Consider the following 14230-nt stretch of genomic DNA (forward strand, 5'->3'; position numbering starts at 1 on the left):
GCATTGGAATTAATCAAATCAATGTTGTATTCACAGGGAGGAGTAGAAGATGAAGTGACCCTCTCCGCCTATGTTACTATTGCCCTTCTGGAGATTCCTCTCCCAGTCACTGTAGGTACCAGCTCAGTCCCATTCCCTACCATGAAAACTGTAGACCTACTGTCTGGAATGCCACCCTGTTAAGGGCTGAGTCTCAAGTCTCCTTTGGTTCAATGATGAGGCATTTCTCAGACTGATAAGCTCTTTGGTTTATGCATTAAGAGGGATTTACACTTGGTCAGTAATCCCCTTAGACTATGTATCAGAACTGATCCTAAAAACAGGTTCTCTAGTCTTATTCTTTGGGATTGAACTATAAAGTGAAGTGATTGAAAATACTTTTCTATTTAAATTTAACGAATGTCTAGCTGTCTGCCTATCTGTTTGAAATCCATTAATAACATCTGACTGTCAATATCCAGCTCTGGGTTTGCTCTGGCCTCTATTCACCCTGGTTTGACACAACCGTCTTTTTGCCTTTACAGCACCCTATTGTTCGCAATGCCCTGTTCTGCCTGGAGTCGGCCTGGAATGTAGCAAAGGAGGGGACCCACGGGAGCCACGTCTACACCAAGGCATTGCTGGCCTATGCTTTTTCCCTCGTGGGAAACCAAAATCGGCGTAGAGAAATCCTGAACTCACTTGATGAGGAAGCTGTGAAAGAAGGTGAGAGCACTTATAAGTGGGAGCTGAACAAAGAGAACACATAGACACAGGCAGAGGAACAACACACTCTGGGGCCTGTCAGGGAAATGTGGGGAGGGAGAGCATCAGATAAATAGCTAATGCATGTGGGACCTAATAACTAGGTGATGGCTTGATAGATGCAGCAACCCTCATGGCACACATTTACCTATGTAACAAACCTGCACTTCCTGCACATGTATCCCAGAACTTAAAATAAAATAAAATAAAATTTAAAAAAGAAATAAATAAAAAGTAAAAGTTAAAAAAAGTGTGTAAAAATAAAGAAGGTGAGAGCAAACAGCAAATGGCATCAAATTTCCCTCTCCACTTACACTGATTCTACAAAAAGGGGAGAAATATATTCCTGCTGAAATACATGAGCTTCATCTGTAATTCTTTAGCCAAGTCATACATTATGAGATCAGAACACCTCTTACAAATCTATCTTCTCTGGGACTGCATAGGTTATACAGAATAGAATATAATTATAATGCTGCAGATAAATTGCAGAATTTTATTTCTACTTGCTAAAACCAATATAATAGACAAATATATCAATTTTCTCATGATTTCTGCCCACTTACTTGAATAAAAAGAGGTACGACAGCTTTTCCACACTCCCCCGCAACTCCCTACCCAACGCCATCCTGGCTGCACCATGCTCCCTTCATGCTCCGCGCTCCTGCTAAGCTAGTGCTGCCGTAGTCTCTTTTCAGCTATCATCACAATTATCTACCAGGATCTCATCAGTCACACTGGAATGTTCTGACATTTACAAGATCCGGAGATGGAGGAAGGACGGCCTGGAGGTGGAGGGGAAGATGGTCAGTAGGACAGAGGGTGACATTGATGACTCGCTTATTGGTGGACATGCCTCCACTGGAGTTTCCTAAGGCAAAGATACTGGAAACAGAGTAATCACTGGTGTTGATATTGTCATGAGCAATCACTTGCAGGAAACAGCTTCATGAAAGAAGCCTACAAGAAGTACATCAAAGCTGACATAAAGTCAAAGGCAAACTTGAACAGAGACCAGAAAGAGTAAAACCTTTTATGACAGAAGCTACAGAGCAAATCAAGCACACTCTTGCTAATCTCAGAAACTACCAGTTCTTCACTTGATCTTAGCCAAAAGGCTGAGAAGTGATAAAAACTACCAGTTCTTTATTAGTGAAAACATGAACCTACATGGCGTGGCGCCTCTGCTGGACTACCGTGAGGATGGTGTGACTCCTTAGATGATTTTCCATGGTTTAGAAATGGAAAAGTGTCAACAAATTTGGCAGCTACTTTGGATGTATCACCTATCATTCGTAACTGGATTCTGCTTGTCATCCACACAGCACCAGGACTTAGACAAGTGGGACTGATGTCATCTTCAGATCTTCATTTATTTTGACCATGATTTATTTGGAGTGGAGGCACTGTTTTTAAAGAAAAAATGTCATATAGGTTGTCTAAAAATAAAATGCATTCCAACTCATTTGAAAGAGCGTCTTTTAGTTTAGTATATATTTAAACTCAGTCCATTTTGTGGTGTTGCTAGAGAAACTGGAGTCTGGTTGTAGACCACTGCTAGAAACAATATGGCTATCGAGATAATTTCTACAGTGGAAACTATGTCTGAGACTGGAGCACAAAAAAATCAAGAATCAAAAGTTTTAATTCTGAGTTGAATTAACAGGAAAGAACATGCTTATAGCAGTGCCAATATTTGAAGTGGAGCCTTAAATATTTTATCACCTACAATGGAAGTAGTTAACTCTGGAAGAGATTACCAAAAGAATAAAAAGGGACTGATTCAATTGGAGAGAAAAGAAAAGAAAGAAAAGAGATACAAAAGAAGAAAGAAAATGCAATAAAATTTTCAAAGTATTTTTATCTCTATTTACCAGAGAGAGAGGCTCACAAAAGTCATCTGAGATCAATGGGTAGGTTTTATACTCTAGTCTATACTGCAGTTCTCAGGAAATATCACAAACAATAAAAGAACTCTCTCTACCACTTTTCTCTTCTATCAGTCCAACTAAAATAACATTTGAGAGATTGGTGTGTCTGCTCTATGCTTCTTCCTCCGTCAACCTACCCTACCTTCATCCAACAGAACTAAATCAAGTTTGGCATAGAAGTATGTCAGTGGGTTTTAGGAGTTTTAGTGGATTTTATCATAGAGAAGACCTTGCTTCTCCTGTATTATTTCCATATATTATGAATGTGCATTCTCTTATTTACCAGTTGCAATTGCTTATTTACCAGTTACAATTATCTGCTTTTTCTCACCCTTAAGACAACCTCATCCATTGGGAGCGCCCTCAAAAACCCAAGGCAGCAGTGGGGCATTTTTATCAACCCCAGGCTCCCTCTGCTGAGGTGGAGATGACGTCCTATGTGCTCCTCGCTCACCTCTCGGCCCAGCCAGCCCCCACATCACAGGACCTGACCACTGCAACGAACATTGTGAAGTGGATCATGAAGCAGCAGAACTCTCAGGGCGGTTTCTCCTCCACCCAGGTCAGTGGTTCCCAAAGAGTCTTCTGCTCCAAGTTCACTTGGCAATTGGAAGACTTAAAAATAAAACAGTTACAGGAAAACAGAAGGCAATTATTAAAAGATAGAAGAATTATTAAGGAATATTTGAGGACCATGGGAATTTAAAGGAAAGACTTAAGACATCCCTCACAACAATGTTCACTAAGCCCTATGTTAGTGTATCAACAACGTGGAGACTTACAAGCATCTTTACCCTCTAAAGCTTTGCTGTGGTCAATGGACACATTCTAGACCAGAGCTTTTCAGCATCAACACTATTGATATTTGAAGCCAGATCATCATTGTAAAGGAGCTATCCTCCACATTATAAGATGTTCAATAGCGTCCCTGGCCCCTCCCACTTAGATGCCAGTAGCACCCCACTTCCAGTTGAAACAAGAAAAAATTTCCTCCAGTTGGGAATCAGCATTCCAGACATCTTCAGAATCTAACAAGAAATCCTCTAAGATGATTCCTCCCAAAAAATGTGATTAAAAGGACAGTGACTAAGTAAAGTTCACAGTGATATTTTTATGATTGAGAAGTTCCATTTCAACTACTACAAGTAACTCTGCCTCGTCACTCCTTTCTACTCTCCCTGAGAGTGCTCTTCTTACTTTCCATTTAGGTTGATTTTTTTTTAATCTGAAGCTCTTGAAAATATATTTTTCTAGCATAATTCTAAAAATATTTTATCAAGAGTATAAATGATTGTATTAAACATCCAGAGATGTTTAATCATTTATACTCTCTGGCTCTTCCCTCCTATATGTCTTCTTTCAACATTAGGATCTACATAGTGAAACTTTTGTTTTACAGAGAGATTAGCTGGGGGAAGTAAAAACAAGCTAGATGAAAAGAAAAATGAACTCAAGAAAGAGCAACTTGACTCATACCATTCTTATTATGAACAGTAACTTTTTTTGCATATGATGACATTTATTAAACTTCTTATGTTCTTATATATATATATATACACATATATGTATATATAATTGCACTTTAGGTTTTGAGGTACATGTGCAGAACATGCAGGATTGTTGCATAGGTACATACATGGCAAGATGGTTTCTTCCCTCCATCCCTCCGTCACCTATATCTGGCATTTCACCCCATGTTATCCCTCCCCAACCTCCCTAACCCCTGCTGTCCCTCCCCTATTCCCCTCAACAGACCCCAGTGTGTGATGCTCCCCTCCCTGTGTCCATGTGTTCTCATTATTCAACACACACCTATGAGTGAGAACATGCGGTATTTGATTTTCTGTTCTTGTGTCAGTTTGCTGAGAATGATGGTTTCCAGATCATCCATGTCCCTACAAGGGACATGAAGTCATCGTTTTTTATGACTGCATAGTATTCCATGGTGTATATGTGCCACATTTTCCTTGTCCAATCTATCATCAATGGGCATTTGGGTTGGTTCCAGGTCTTTGCCATTGTAAACAGTACTTCAGTGAACATACATGCGCATGTGTCTTTATAATAGAAGGATTTATAATCCTTTGGATATACACCCAGTGATGGGATTGCTGGGTCAAATGGAATTTCTGTCTTTAGGTCCTAGAGGAATTGCCACACTGTCTTCCATGATGGTTGAACTAATTTACACTCCCACCAACGGTGTAAAAGTGTTCCTATTTCTCCACATCCTCTCCAGCATCTGTTGTCTCCAGATTTTTTAATGATTGCCATTCTAACTGGAGTGAGATGCTATCTCAATATGGTTTTGATTTGCATTTCTCTAATGACCAGTGATGATGAGCAGTTTTTTTTATATGTTTGCTGGCCCCATATATGTCTTCTTTTGAAAAGTGTCTGTTTACGTCCTTCACCCACTTTTGAATGGGTTGGTTTGTTTGTTTCTTGTAAACCTGTTTTATTTCTTCTTAGATTCTGGATATTAGCCCTTTGTCAGAGGGGTAGATTGCAAAAATTTTTTCCCATTCTGTTGGTGCTGGTTCACTCTACTGATTGTTTCTTTTGCTGAACAGAAGCTCTGCAGTTTAATTGGATCCCATTTGTCTATTTTGGCTTTTTTTGCCAATGCATTTGGTGCTTTAGTCATGAAGTCCTTGCCTACGCCTATGTCCTAAATGGCTTTACCTAGGTTTCCTTCTAGGGTTTTTATGGTATTAGGTCTTGTGTTTAAATCCTTAATCCATCTGGAGTTTATTTTAGTGTAGGGTGTCAGGAAGGGGTCCAGTTTCTGCTTTCTGCATATGGCTAGACAGTTTTCTTTACACCATTTATTAAACAGGGAATCCTTTCCCCATTGTTTGCTTTTGTCAGGTTTGGTCAAAGATCAGGTAGTTGTAGATGTGTATCATTGCCTCCAAGGCCTCTGTTCCATTGGTCTATATCTCTGTTTTGGTATCAGTACCATGCTGTTTTGATTATTGTAGCCTTGTAGTATAATTTGAAGTCAGGTAGCATGATGCCTCCAGCTTTGTTCTTTTTGCTTAGAATTGTCTTGGCTATGCAGGCTCCCTTTTGGTTCCATATGAAGTTTAAGGTGTTTTTTTTTTCAGTTCTGTGAAGAGGGTCTTAGGTAGCTTGATGGGGATAGCATTGAAGCTATAAATTACTTTGAGCAATATGGCCATTTTCACAATATTGATTCTTCCTAACCATGAGCATGAAATATTTTTCCATCTGTTTGTGTCCTCTGTTATTTCCTTGAGCAGTGGTTTGTAGTTCTCCTTGAAGAGGTCCTTTACATCCTTTGTTAGTTGTATTCCTAGTATTTTATTCTCTTTGTAGCAATTGTGAATGGCATTTTGTTCTTGATTTGGCTCTCCTTAAGTCTGTTATTGATGTATAGGAATGCTTGTGATTTTTGCACATTGATTTTCTATCCTGAGACTGCTGAAGTTGCTTAGCAGTTAAAGGAGATTTTGGGCTGAGATGGTGGGGTCTTCTAAATATACAATCACGTCATCTGCAAGTAGAGACAATTTGACTTCCTCCTTTCATAATTGAATACTCTTTATTTCTTTTTCTCGCCTGATTGCTCTGGCTAGAACTTCCAATACTATATTGAATAGGAGTGGTGAGAGAGGGCATCCTTGTCTAGTGCCAGATTTCAAAGGGAATGCTTCCAGTTTTTGCCCATTCAGTATGATATTGGCTGTGGGTCTGTCATAAATAGCTTTTATTATTTTGTGATACATTCTGTCGATACCTAGTTTATTGACAGTTTTTAGCATGAAGTGCTGTTGAATTTTGTCAAAGGCCTTCTCTGCATCTATTGAGATAATCATGTGGTTTTTGTCTTTGGTTCTGTTTATGTCATGGATTACGTTTGTAGACTTGTGTATGTTGAACCAGCCTTGCATCCCCAGGATGAAGCCTACCTGATACTGATGGATAAGCTTTTTGATGTGCTGTTGCAATTGGTTTGCCAGTATTTTATTGAAGATTTTTGCATCTATGTTCATCATGGATAATGGCCTGAAGTTTTCTTTTTTTGTTGAGTCTCTGCCCAGTTTTGGTACCAGGATGATGTTGGTCTCATAAAATGATTTGGGAAGGATTCCCTCTTTTTGGATTATTTGGAATAGTTTCAGAAAGAGTGGTACCAGCTCCTCTTTGTATGACTGGTAGAATTCGGCTGTGAACCCATCTGGACCTGGGGTTTTTTTGGTTGGTAGGCTGTTAATTGCTGCCTCAAATTCAGCCCTTGTTATTGGTCTCTTCAGGATTTCAGCTTCTTCCTGGCTTAGGCATGTGAGGGTGCAAGTGTCCAGGAATTTATCCATTTCTTCCAAGTTTACTGGTTTATGTGCATAGAGTTGTTTGTAGTAATCTCTGATGGTAGCTTTTATTTCTGTGGACTCGGTGGTGATATCCCGTTTATCATTTTTTATTGCATCTCTTTGATTCTTCTGTCTTTTCTTTTTTATTAATCTGGCTAGCAGTCTGTCTATTTTGTTGATCTTTTCAAAAAACCAGCTCCTGGATTTATTGATTTTTTGAAGGGATTTTTCTGTCTCTATCTCCTTCAGTTCTGCTCTGATCTTGGTTATTTCTTGTCTTGAATAACCAGAATAATCTTGGTTATTTCTGCTAGCTTTTGAGTTTTTTTAATCTTGCTCCTCTAGGTCTTTAAATTTTGTTGATAGATTGTGGATTTTAGATCTTTCCTTGCTTCTCATGCGGGCATTTATTGCTATAAATTTTCCCCTAGACACTGCTTTAAATGTGTCTGAGATTCTGGTATGTTTTGTCTTCATTCTCATTGGTTTCGAAGAACATCTTTATTTCTGCCTTCATTTCACTGTTTATCCTGTCAGCATGCAAGAGCCAGTTGTTCAGTTTCCATGAAGTTGTGTGGTTCTGAGTTAGTTTATGAATTCTGAGTTCTAACTTGATTGCACTGTGTTCTGGGAGACTGTTTGTTATGATTTCCATTCTTTTGCATTTGCTAAGGAGTGATTTACTTCTAATTATGTGGTCAATTTTAGAGTAGGTGTGATGCGGTGCTGAGAAGAACGTATATTTTGTGGATTTGGGGTGGAGAGTTCTGTAGATGTCTATTAGGTTTGCTTGGTCCAGGTCTGAGTTCAAGTCCTGGATATCCTTGTTAATTTTCTGTCTTGTTGATCTGTCTAATAGTGACAGTGGAGTGTTAAAGTCTCCCACTATTATTGTGTGGGAGTCTAAGTCTCTTTGTAGGTCATTAAGAACTTGCTTTATGTACCTGGGTGCTCCTGTATTGGGTGGGTATATATTTAGAATCGTTAGCTCTTCTTGTCGCATTGATCCTTTTACCATTATGTAATGCCCTTCTTTGTCTCTTTAGATCTTTGTTGGTTTAAAGTCTATTTTATCAGAGACTAGGATTGCCAACTCCTGCTTTTTTTTTTAACTCTCCATTTTCTTGGTAAATCTTCCTCCATCCCTTTATTTTGAGCCTATGTGTATCCTTGCTTGTGAGATGGGATTCCTGGATACAGCACATGGATGGGTTTTGACTTTTTATCCAATTTGCCAGTCTGTATCTTTTGTTTGGGGCATTTATCCCATTTACATTTAAGGTTAATATTGTTATGTGTGAATTTGATCCTGCCATTTTGATGCTAGCTTGTTGTTTTCCCCATTAGTTGACGCAGTTTCTTTGTTGTGTCAATGCTCTTTACCATTTGGTACATTCTTGGAGTGGTTGGTACTGGTTATGAACAGTAAATTTTTATCATTCTTCCATCTAATTGTTCATCAATCATCTACTTTAAAAGGGTCACTATTTTTGTCTTAACTTCTTAGTTTTAGATCTAATCTTTGAAGGATATATCGAAGAAGACTGTAGATGAAAATAAATTGTGAAATTGATAAACATTAGTAGCCTTTTATTTCATTTGGAGAAACTATAGCACAATTTTGATAATGCCTGAAAGGCAGAGAAAAAGGAAGAGCAATTAGTGAAAATCTACTTCAGGGGTGAAAAACCAGCATTCCTCATGGTGGTTAACACAGACTTTGGGGGAAATTCCTAGGTGCCAAAAACTTACTCTTTGGGGCGGTTGTCCAATCATCTCTTCCAGGACACAGTGGTGGCTCTCCATGCCCTGTCCAGGTATGGAGCCGCCACTTTCACCAGAACTGAGAAAACTGCACAAGTCACCGTTAAGGATTCACGGACCTTTTCCACAAATTTCCAAGTAGACAACGACAACCTCCTGTTACTGCAGCAGACCTCATTGCCAGAGCTGCCTGGAGAATATGTGATAACAGTAACTGGGGAAAGATGTGTATATCTTCAGGTGAGGCTCCAAGGTTATATGGGGGAGAGCCAACTACAAACTTACCAAATGAAATGAAAGCTCTTCTCCTTACTTCCTAGGAAAGTAATGGACAAATCTGGGGATGTTAAATAATGAGGAAGTCAGTGGTCCCAGAAAAAGAGAGAAACTGATAGTGTCTCTGTGGTTTCACAGACATCCATGAAATACAATATTCTTCCAGAGAAAGAGGACTCTCCATTTGCGTTGAAAGTGCAGACTGTGCCTCAAACTTGTGATGGACACAAAGCCCACACCAGCTTTGAGATCTCACTGGCCATCAGGTAAGATGTTCTGACCTAATCAACTGGTCTTTGACCCAAGAACAACTTGGAACTAACAGATTTTTTTTTTTTTTGAGATGGAGTTTCACTCTTGTCGCCTAGGCTGGAGTGCAGTGGTGCAATCTGGGCTCACTGTAACCTCCGCATCCCAAGTTGAAGAGATTCTCCAGCCTCAGCCTATAGAGTAGCTGGGATTACAGGAGCCTGCCACCGTGCCCAACTAATTTTTAAAATATTTTTATTAGAGACAGGGTTTCACCATGTTGACCAGGCTGGTCTCGAACTCCAGATCTTATGCAATCCTTCCACCTCGGCCTCCCAAGGTGCTGGAATTACAGGCATGAGCCACTGCACCCAGCCAGAACTAACAGAAACTAATAGTCCATTTGGAAGCCATGTTATTAGATTAATATAATTTAGAATTGATATATCTATAAATGAATTTAGCCTTTTATCATTATGACATGATCCTTTCTCTACTAAAAATATAAAAGTAATATATACTAAAGAACAAATGAACCATATAGATGAGGTGTCCAAAAACCATAGATATCTTTAAAATGCCAGTTAGCAAGATTCACTACCAAAGATTTTCATTTGATAGTTTTGGAGTGATGCTTAAACAGCTGATTATAGTCATGTGGCCAATGTCAATGTTGCACATGTCCAGGGGACACAGATCTTTGCAGAATATTGTTAGGGACAACATCTTAAAGACAGACAGGTTTAAGGTGACTCTTGAAAGTGAAAATCTGGCTTTCTTTCACATAAGAAATCCTAACTTCTTTTTTCTTTGACACTACAGTTACACAGGAAACCGTCCTGCTTCCAATATGGTGATTGTTGATGTAAAGATGGTATCTGGATTTATTCCCCTAAAGCCAACAGTAAAAATGGTAGGTGTATTTTAATCCTAACAGACCTCATACAAAACGATGTTCTGTATCTCCAAACTAAGACCATACCAATATCAAAGCCATGTCAACATTACTCTGCCTCAAAAAAATATTTTCCTCAAACCCAGGAAGTAAATGAACTATTTCTTCGGCACTAAGCTAAGGGACATATGTGATACCAGATAAATGCACAAGGAGTCCCTATCCTTCAGCCATTCGTAGTTTAGTTAGGAATTTAAAGCCATGGGCACAAAAAAATTAAACAACCCAAGAGAGATATGGTTTAAGAACCATACTGATTGATACGCACTAAAAATTTGTGAAGGAAAAAAAATCAATGTGAACTAGAAGTATCAAAGATGCCAGAGGGTCTAATATGTTACTTGGATATTGAAGAATAGTGGAACTCCTTACCTGAAAACAGTTAGCTTTCTTCTCTTCAGAGAATGGCTATTTGTCCCTTATTACAATCTGCTCTAGGTCTCACAGCATTCTCACATATGTTCTCTAACTTTTTGAGTTTTCCAATTCTCTTCAGCTTGAAAGATCGAGTTCTGTGAGCCGGACAGAAGTGAGCAACAATCATGTCCTCATTTATGTGGAACAGGTGAGGGCTCTGACATCCTGGCTGAGACTACATATAGGTCATCTCTCTAACTGAGTCTCTTTACTAAAATAGTAAATAATCAATATAAGGAAAACACTCATGACCCTCCAGAAAGTTTCTTTATGCCAAGAAAAGAAGAGGGGAAATCTCCTTTGAACTCCATGTAATGTTCTGTTATATTTTAATTATGTTAAAATTGGAATATGAGTATTTCCACAAAATTTAAAGTGTGAAATCAATAGAACAAAAGGTTTGCCAGTATTCCTCTTGTTTTAAAGACCCTCCCTGACAATATGAATAAATATTAAATTTAACATGAAAATAGGACAAAAGGTTTATTATGCATTCCTGTTATTTTAAAGACCACCCTCACAAAATGAATAAATATGACCCCAGTGATTGACTAATAATAATGTTAACATTCCAATATGTCACCACATAAAATAAAATGTGGATTTCATGAATATCTTCAAATATTACCATAAAACAAAGAAAATGTGTTATGTATCCAAACAGAAAGAATGCTTTGTCATTTTAATCACAGATTATATGAAACCACGTTTCTCCAGCTTAGAACATGTTCATGTGGGCCCAGAGAGTTAATCTCATAACAGGAGACTACAAAAGAATATGGTTGTCTCAGTTGCTTAGAAGAAAATCTGTAAAAATTTGTTCACTGTAAAGAGTTCCCGAGGATGCATTATAAAACCTGACATCCACAAATGTCTGCTCACCTAGAGACACTGGTGAAAAAGAGTCAAAGAACAATAAAGAATACGTTTTTCTTGTGGGAGAAAGAAGGAGGCTTTCTAGGTTCTTGATTACTCCCACTTTTCCTTTTAGGTGACAAATCAGACACTAAGTTTCTCCTTCACGGTTCTGCAAGACGTCCCCGTAAGAGACCTGAAGCCAGCAATTGTTAAAGTCTATGATTACTACGAGACAGGTGAGTGAGAGAAAAATGAGACAGTTAATCTTAACCAGAGCCAAGAAGCGAATCGTGTTGTGACAGTTGATCCTGTTCTTAGCCCACTTAGTCAACAGTAATGTTTTGTTTCTTTCCTGCAAGATGTACACTATAAAAATAACTTAATAAACAAATTTATCAATTGTGTTTTTTGAGTCAGAAACTGAAGAATTTAAAAAGAATGATAATATATAGTCATGGCCCCCAAGTAGTTTAGAGACATAGGTAACATAATACAGATTAAAAGATTATGTAACAAGGAAAGACGATTCGTGACAAATGAGTATTAGCGAGCTAAGCAATAAGTTTGAGACGCAAAACAGCACAGAAGGCTCGTGCTTCAGAAGAACAAACAGGAAGAAAGACCTGATTTGGATCCTGGAGGGAGAATACAATTTTTGGGGTCTGCAGAAGTAGGAAAAGTGTTTCAAGCTGAAACAATAATCTTAGAAAAGGAATTAAGGGAGCAAACTGAACAAAGTGAATAGAAGCAGAGAGGTGATGGAAGGAAGAACTACAGATTAATGCCATTATGATAACTTTCCAAGAACTTATTTTTTTAAATGTGTAGTTCATTAAAGAATACATAGCATAATTCAATTTATAAATTATCTAAAAACACATAAAATGAAATAAAATTTAGGAATGCATACAAACTTGGGTAAAAATACACAACAAAATAAAGGAATGGTGGCAAACATAAAATTCAAAATACTAGTTACCTTAGCGGGTGGGGTGGCATGTGAAGGGGTCAGGCAGAGACACTTGAAGAACTTCAGAGGTTTGGATAGTAGTCTCTTTCTTTTCTTTTTTTTTTTTTTTTGAGACAGAGTCTCACTCCATCACCAGGTGCCAGGCTGGAGTACGTGGCACAATCTCGGCTCACTGCAACCTCAGACTCCCAGGTTCAGGCAATTCTCCTGCCTCAGCCTCCTGAGTAGCTGGGACTACGGGTGCACGCCACCATGCCCAGCTAATTTTTTGTGTGTTTTTAGTAGAGACGGGGTTTCACCATGTTGACCAGGATGGTCTTGATCTCTTGACCTCGTGATCTGCCCACCTCAGCCTCTCAAAGTGCTGGGATTACAGGTGTGAGCCACCGCGCCTGGCCTCTTTCTTTTTTTTTAATTATACTTTAAGTTCTCGGTACATGTGCAGAACATGCAGGTTTGTTACATAGGTATACATAGGCCATGGTGGTTTGCTGCACCCATCAACCCTTCATCTACATTAGGTATTTCTCCTAATGCTAGCCCTCCCCTAGCCCCTAAACCCACAGACAGGCCCTGGTGTGTGATGTTCCCCTCCCTGTGTCCATGTGTTCTCATTGTTCAACTCCCACTTATGAATGAGAACATGTGGTGTTTGGTTTTCTGTTCTTGTGTTAGTTTGCTAAGAATTATAGTTTCCAGCTTCATCCATGTCCCTGCAAAGGACATGAACTCATCCTTTTTTATGACTGCATAGTATTCCATGGTGTATATGTGCCACATTTTCTTTATCCAGTCTGTCATTGATGGGCATTTGGGTTGGTTCTAAGTCTTTGAAATTGTGAACACTGCTGTAATAAACATATGTGTGCATGTGTCTTTATAGTAGAATGATTTATAATCCTTTGAATATTATAAATACACAAAAGTGCTGTAATGAATGTACATGTGCATGTATGTTTATCTTTATAATATAATGATTTATATCCTTTTGTGTATATACTCAGTAATGGGATTGCTGGGTCAAATGGTATTTCTAGTTCTAGATCAAATTCCCCAAGTATTTAAAATTTGAACAGCTGCTGTCTGAGCAGGCTTCAATCTCCATCTCCATTCTCGGGGAATGAGAATATAAATATGTTAATGATTCTGTTTCATTCTGGTCTATTTACATGGAGTTTTGACAATTTTGATAGGGCGTGCTTCTCTCCAGTAGTAAAGTGACTAGATTGACTTACCATGGTCCCTAGTTCATAGATCTTTTGTTTCTTCCTTCACCCAACGTTTCTTTCAGATGAGTCTGTGGTTGCTGAGTATATCGCCCCCTGCAGCACAGGTAAGAGATCACAGCTTATGACCAGTACTAGACCCCGTTAACCCGCTCTCCACTTCTTATTGTCTATGGCTGCCTTTGCGAGCTGATTAGTCATGACAGGTCACATGGCATATAAACCTAAAATATTTACCCTCTGGCCTTTCACGGACAAAGTTTGCTGACCCTGCACTAGCTCGCTCTGCTGCCCAAATTTAACTGAATGCTCCCCAGGAGACCCTGCAACCTCATGTTTTTCTTCTCTCCACAGATACAGAGCATGGAAATGTTTGAGGACCACAGAGGCTGTATATTTTGCTGGATTCTCCGTCCTATACATTTCCTTAGAAGGAATGGAGTTGTTTGTCTCTATAAAATAGACACTAAAAAGGCTTGCTGAATAAATAAGTATTTCTGGCC

At 38.8% G+C, this 14230-nt stretch overlaps 1 protein-coding gene and 1 pseudogene across 5 annotated transcripts in view; both read left to right on the top strand.

The window, feature by feature from the left end:
- PZP (PZP alpha-2-macroglobulin like) overlaps positions 1–14230 on the top strand; it is a 68062-nt gene extending 53832 nt beyond the window's left edge. For 3 of the 5 annotated variants that reach the window (XM_064377446.1, XM_064377448.1, XM_064377447.1), the window contains 10 exons: positions 37–111; positions 525–705; positions 3014–3237; positions 8798–9016; positions 9191–9318; positions 10124–10214; positions 10753–10821; positions 11665–11767; positions 13793–13834; positions 14082–14230. In XM_064377446.1, coding sequence (XP_064233516.1) covers positions 37–111; positions 525–705; positions 3014–3237; positions 8798–9016; positions 9191–9318; positions 10124–10214; positions 10753–10821; positions 11665–11767; positions 13793–13834; positions 14082–14104 — 1155 coding nt within the window. In that variant the 3' untranslated portion in view covers positions 14105–14230. The other 2 variants (XM_064377449.1, XM_064377450.1) reach the window with 2 other exon arrangements.
- On the top strand, positions 721–3007 carry LOC105721355 (translationally-controlled tumor protein-like; annotated as a pseudogene).

Source organism: Aotus nancymaae, unplaced genomic scaffold (assembly GCF_030222135.1).
Source record: "Aotus nancymaae isolate 86718 unplaced genomic scaffold, 86718_ANA_hifiasm-v0.15.2.pri h1tg000016l, whole genome shotgun sequence".
NCBI classification, from domain to species: Eukaryota; Metazoa; Chordata; class Mammalia; order Primates; family Aotidae; genus Aotus; species Aotus nancymaae.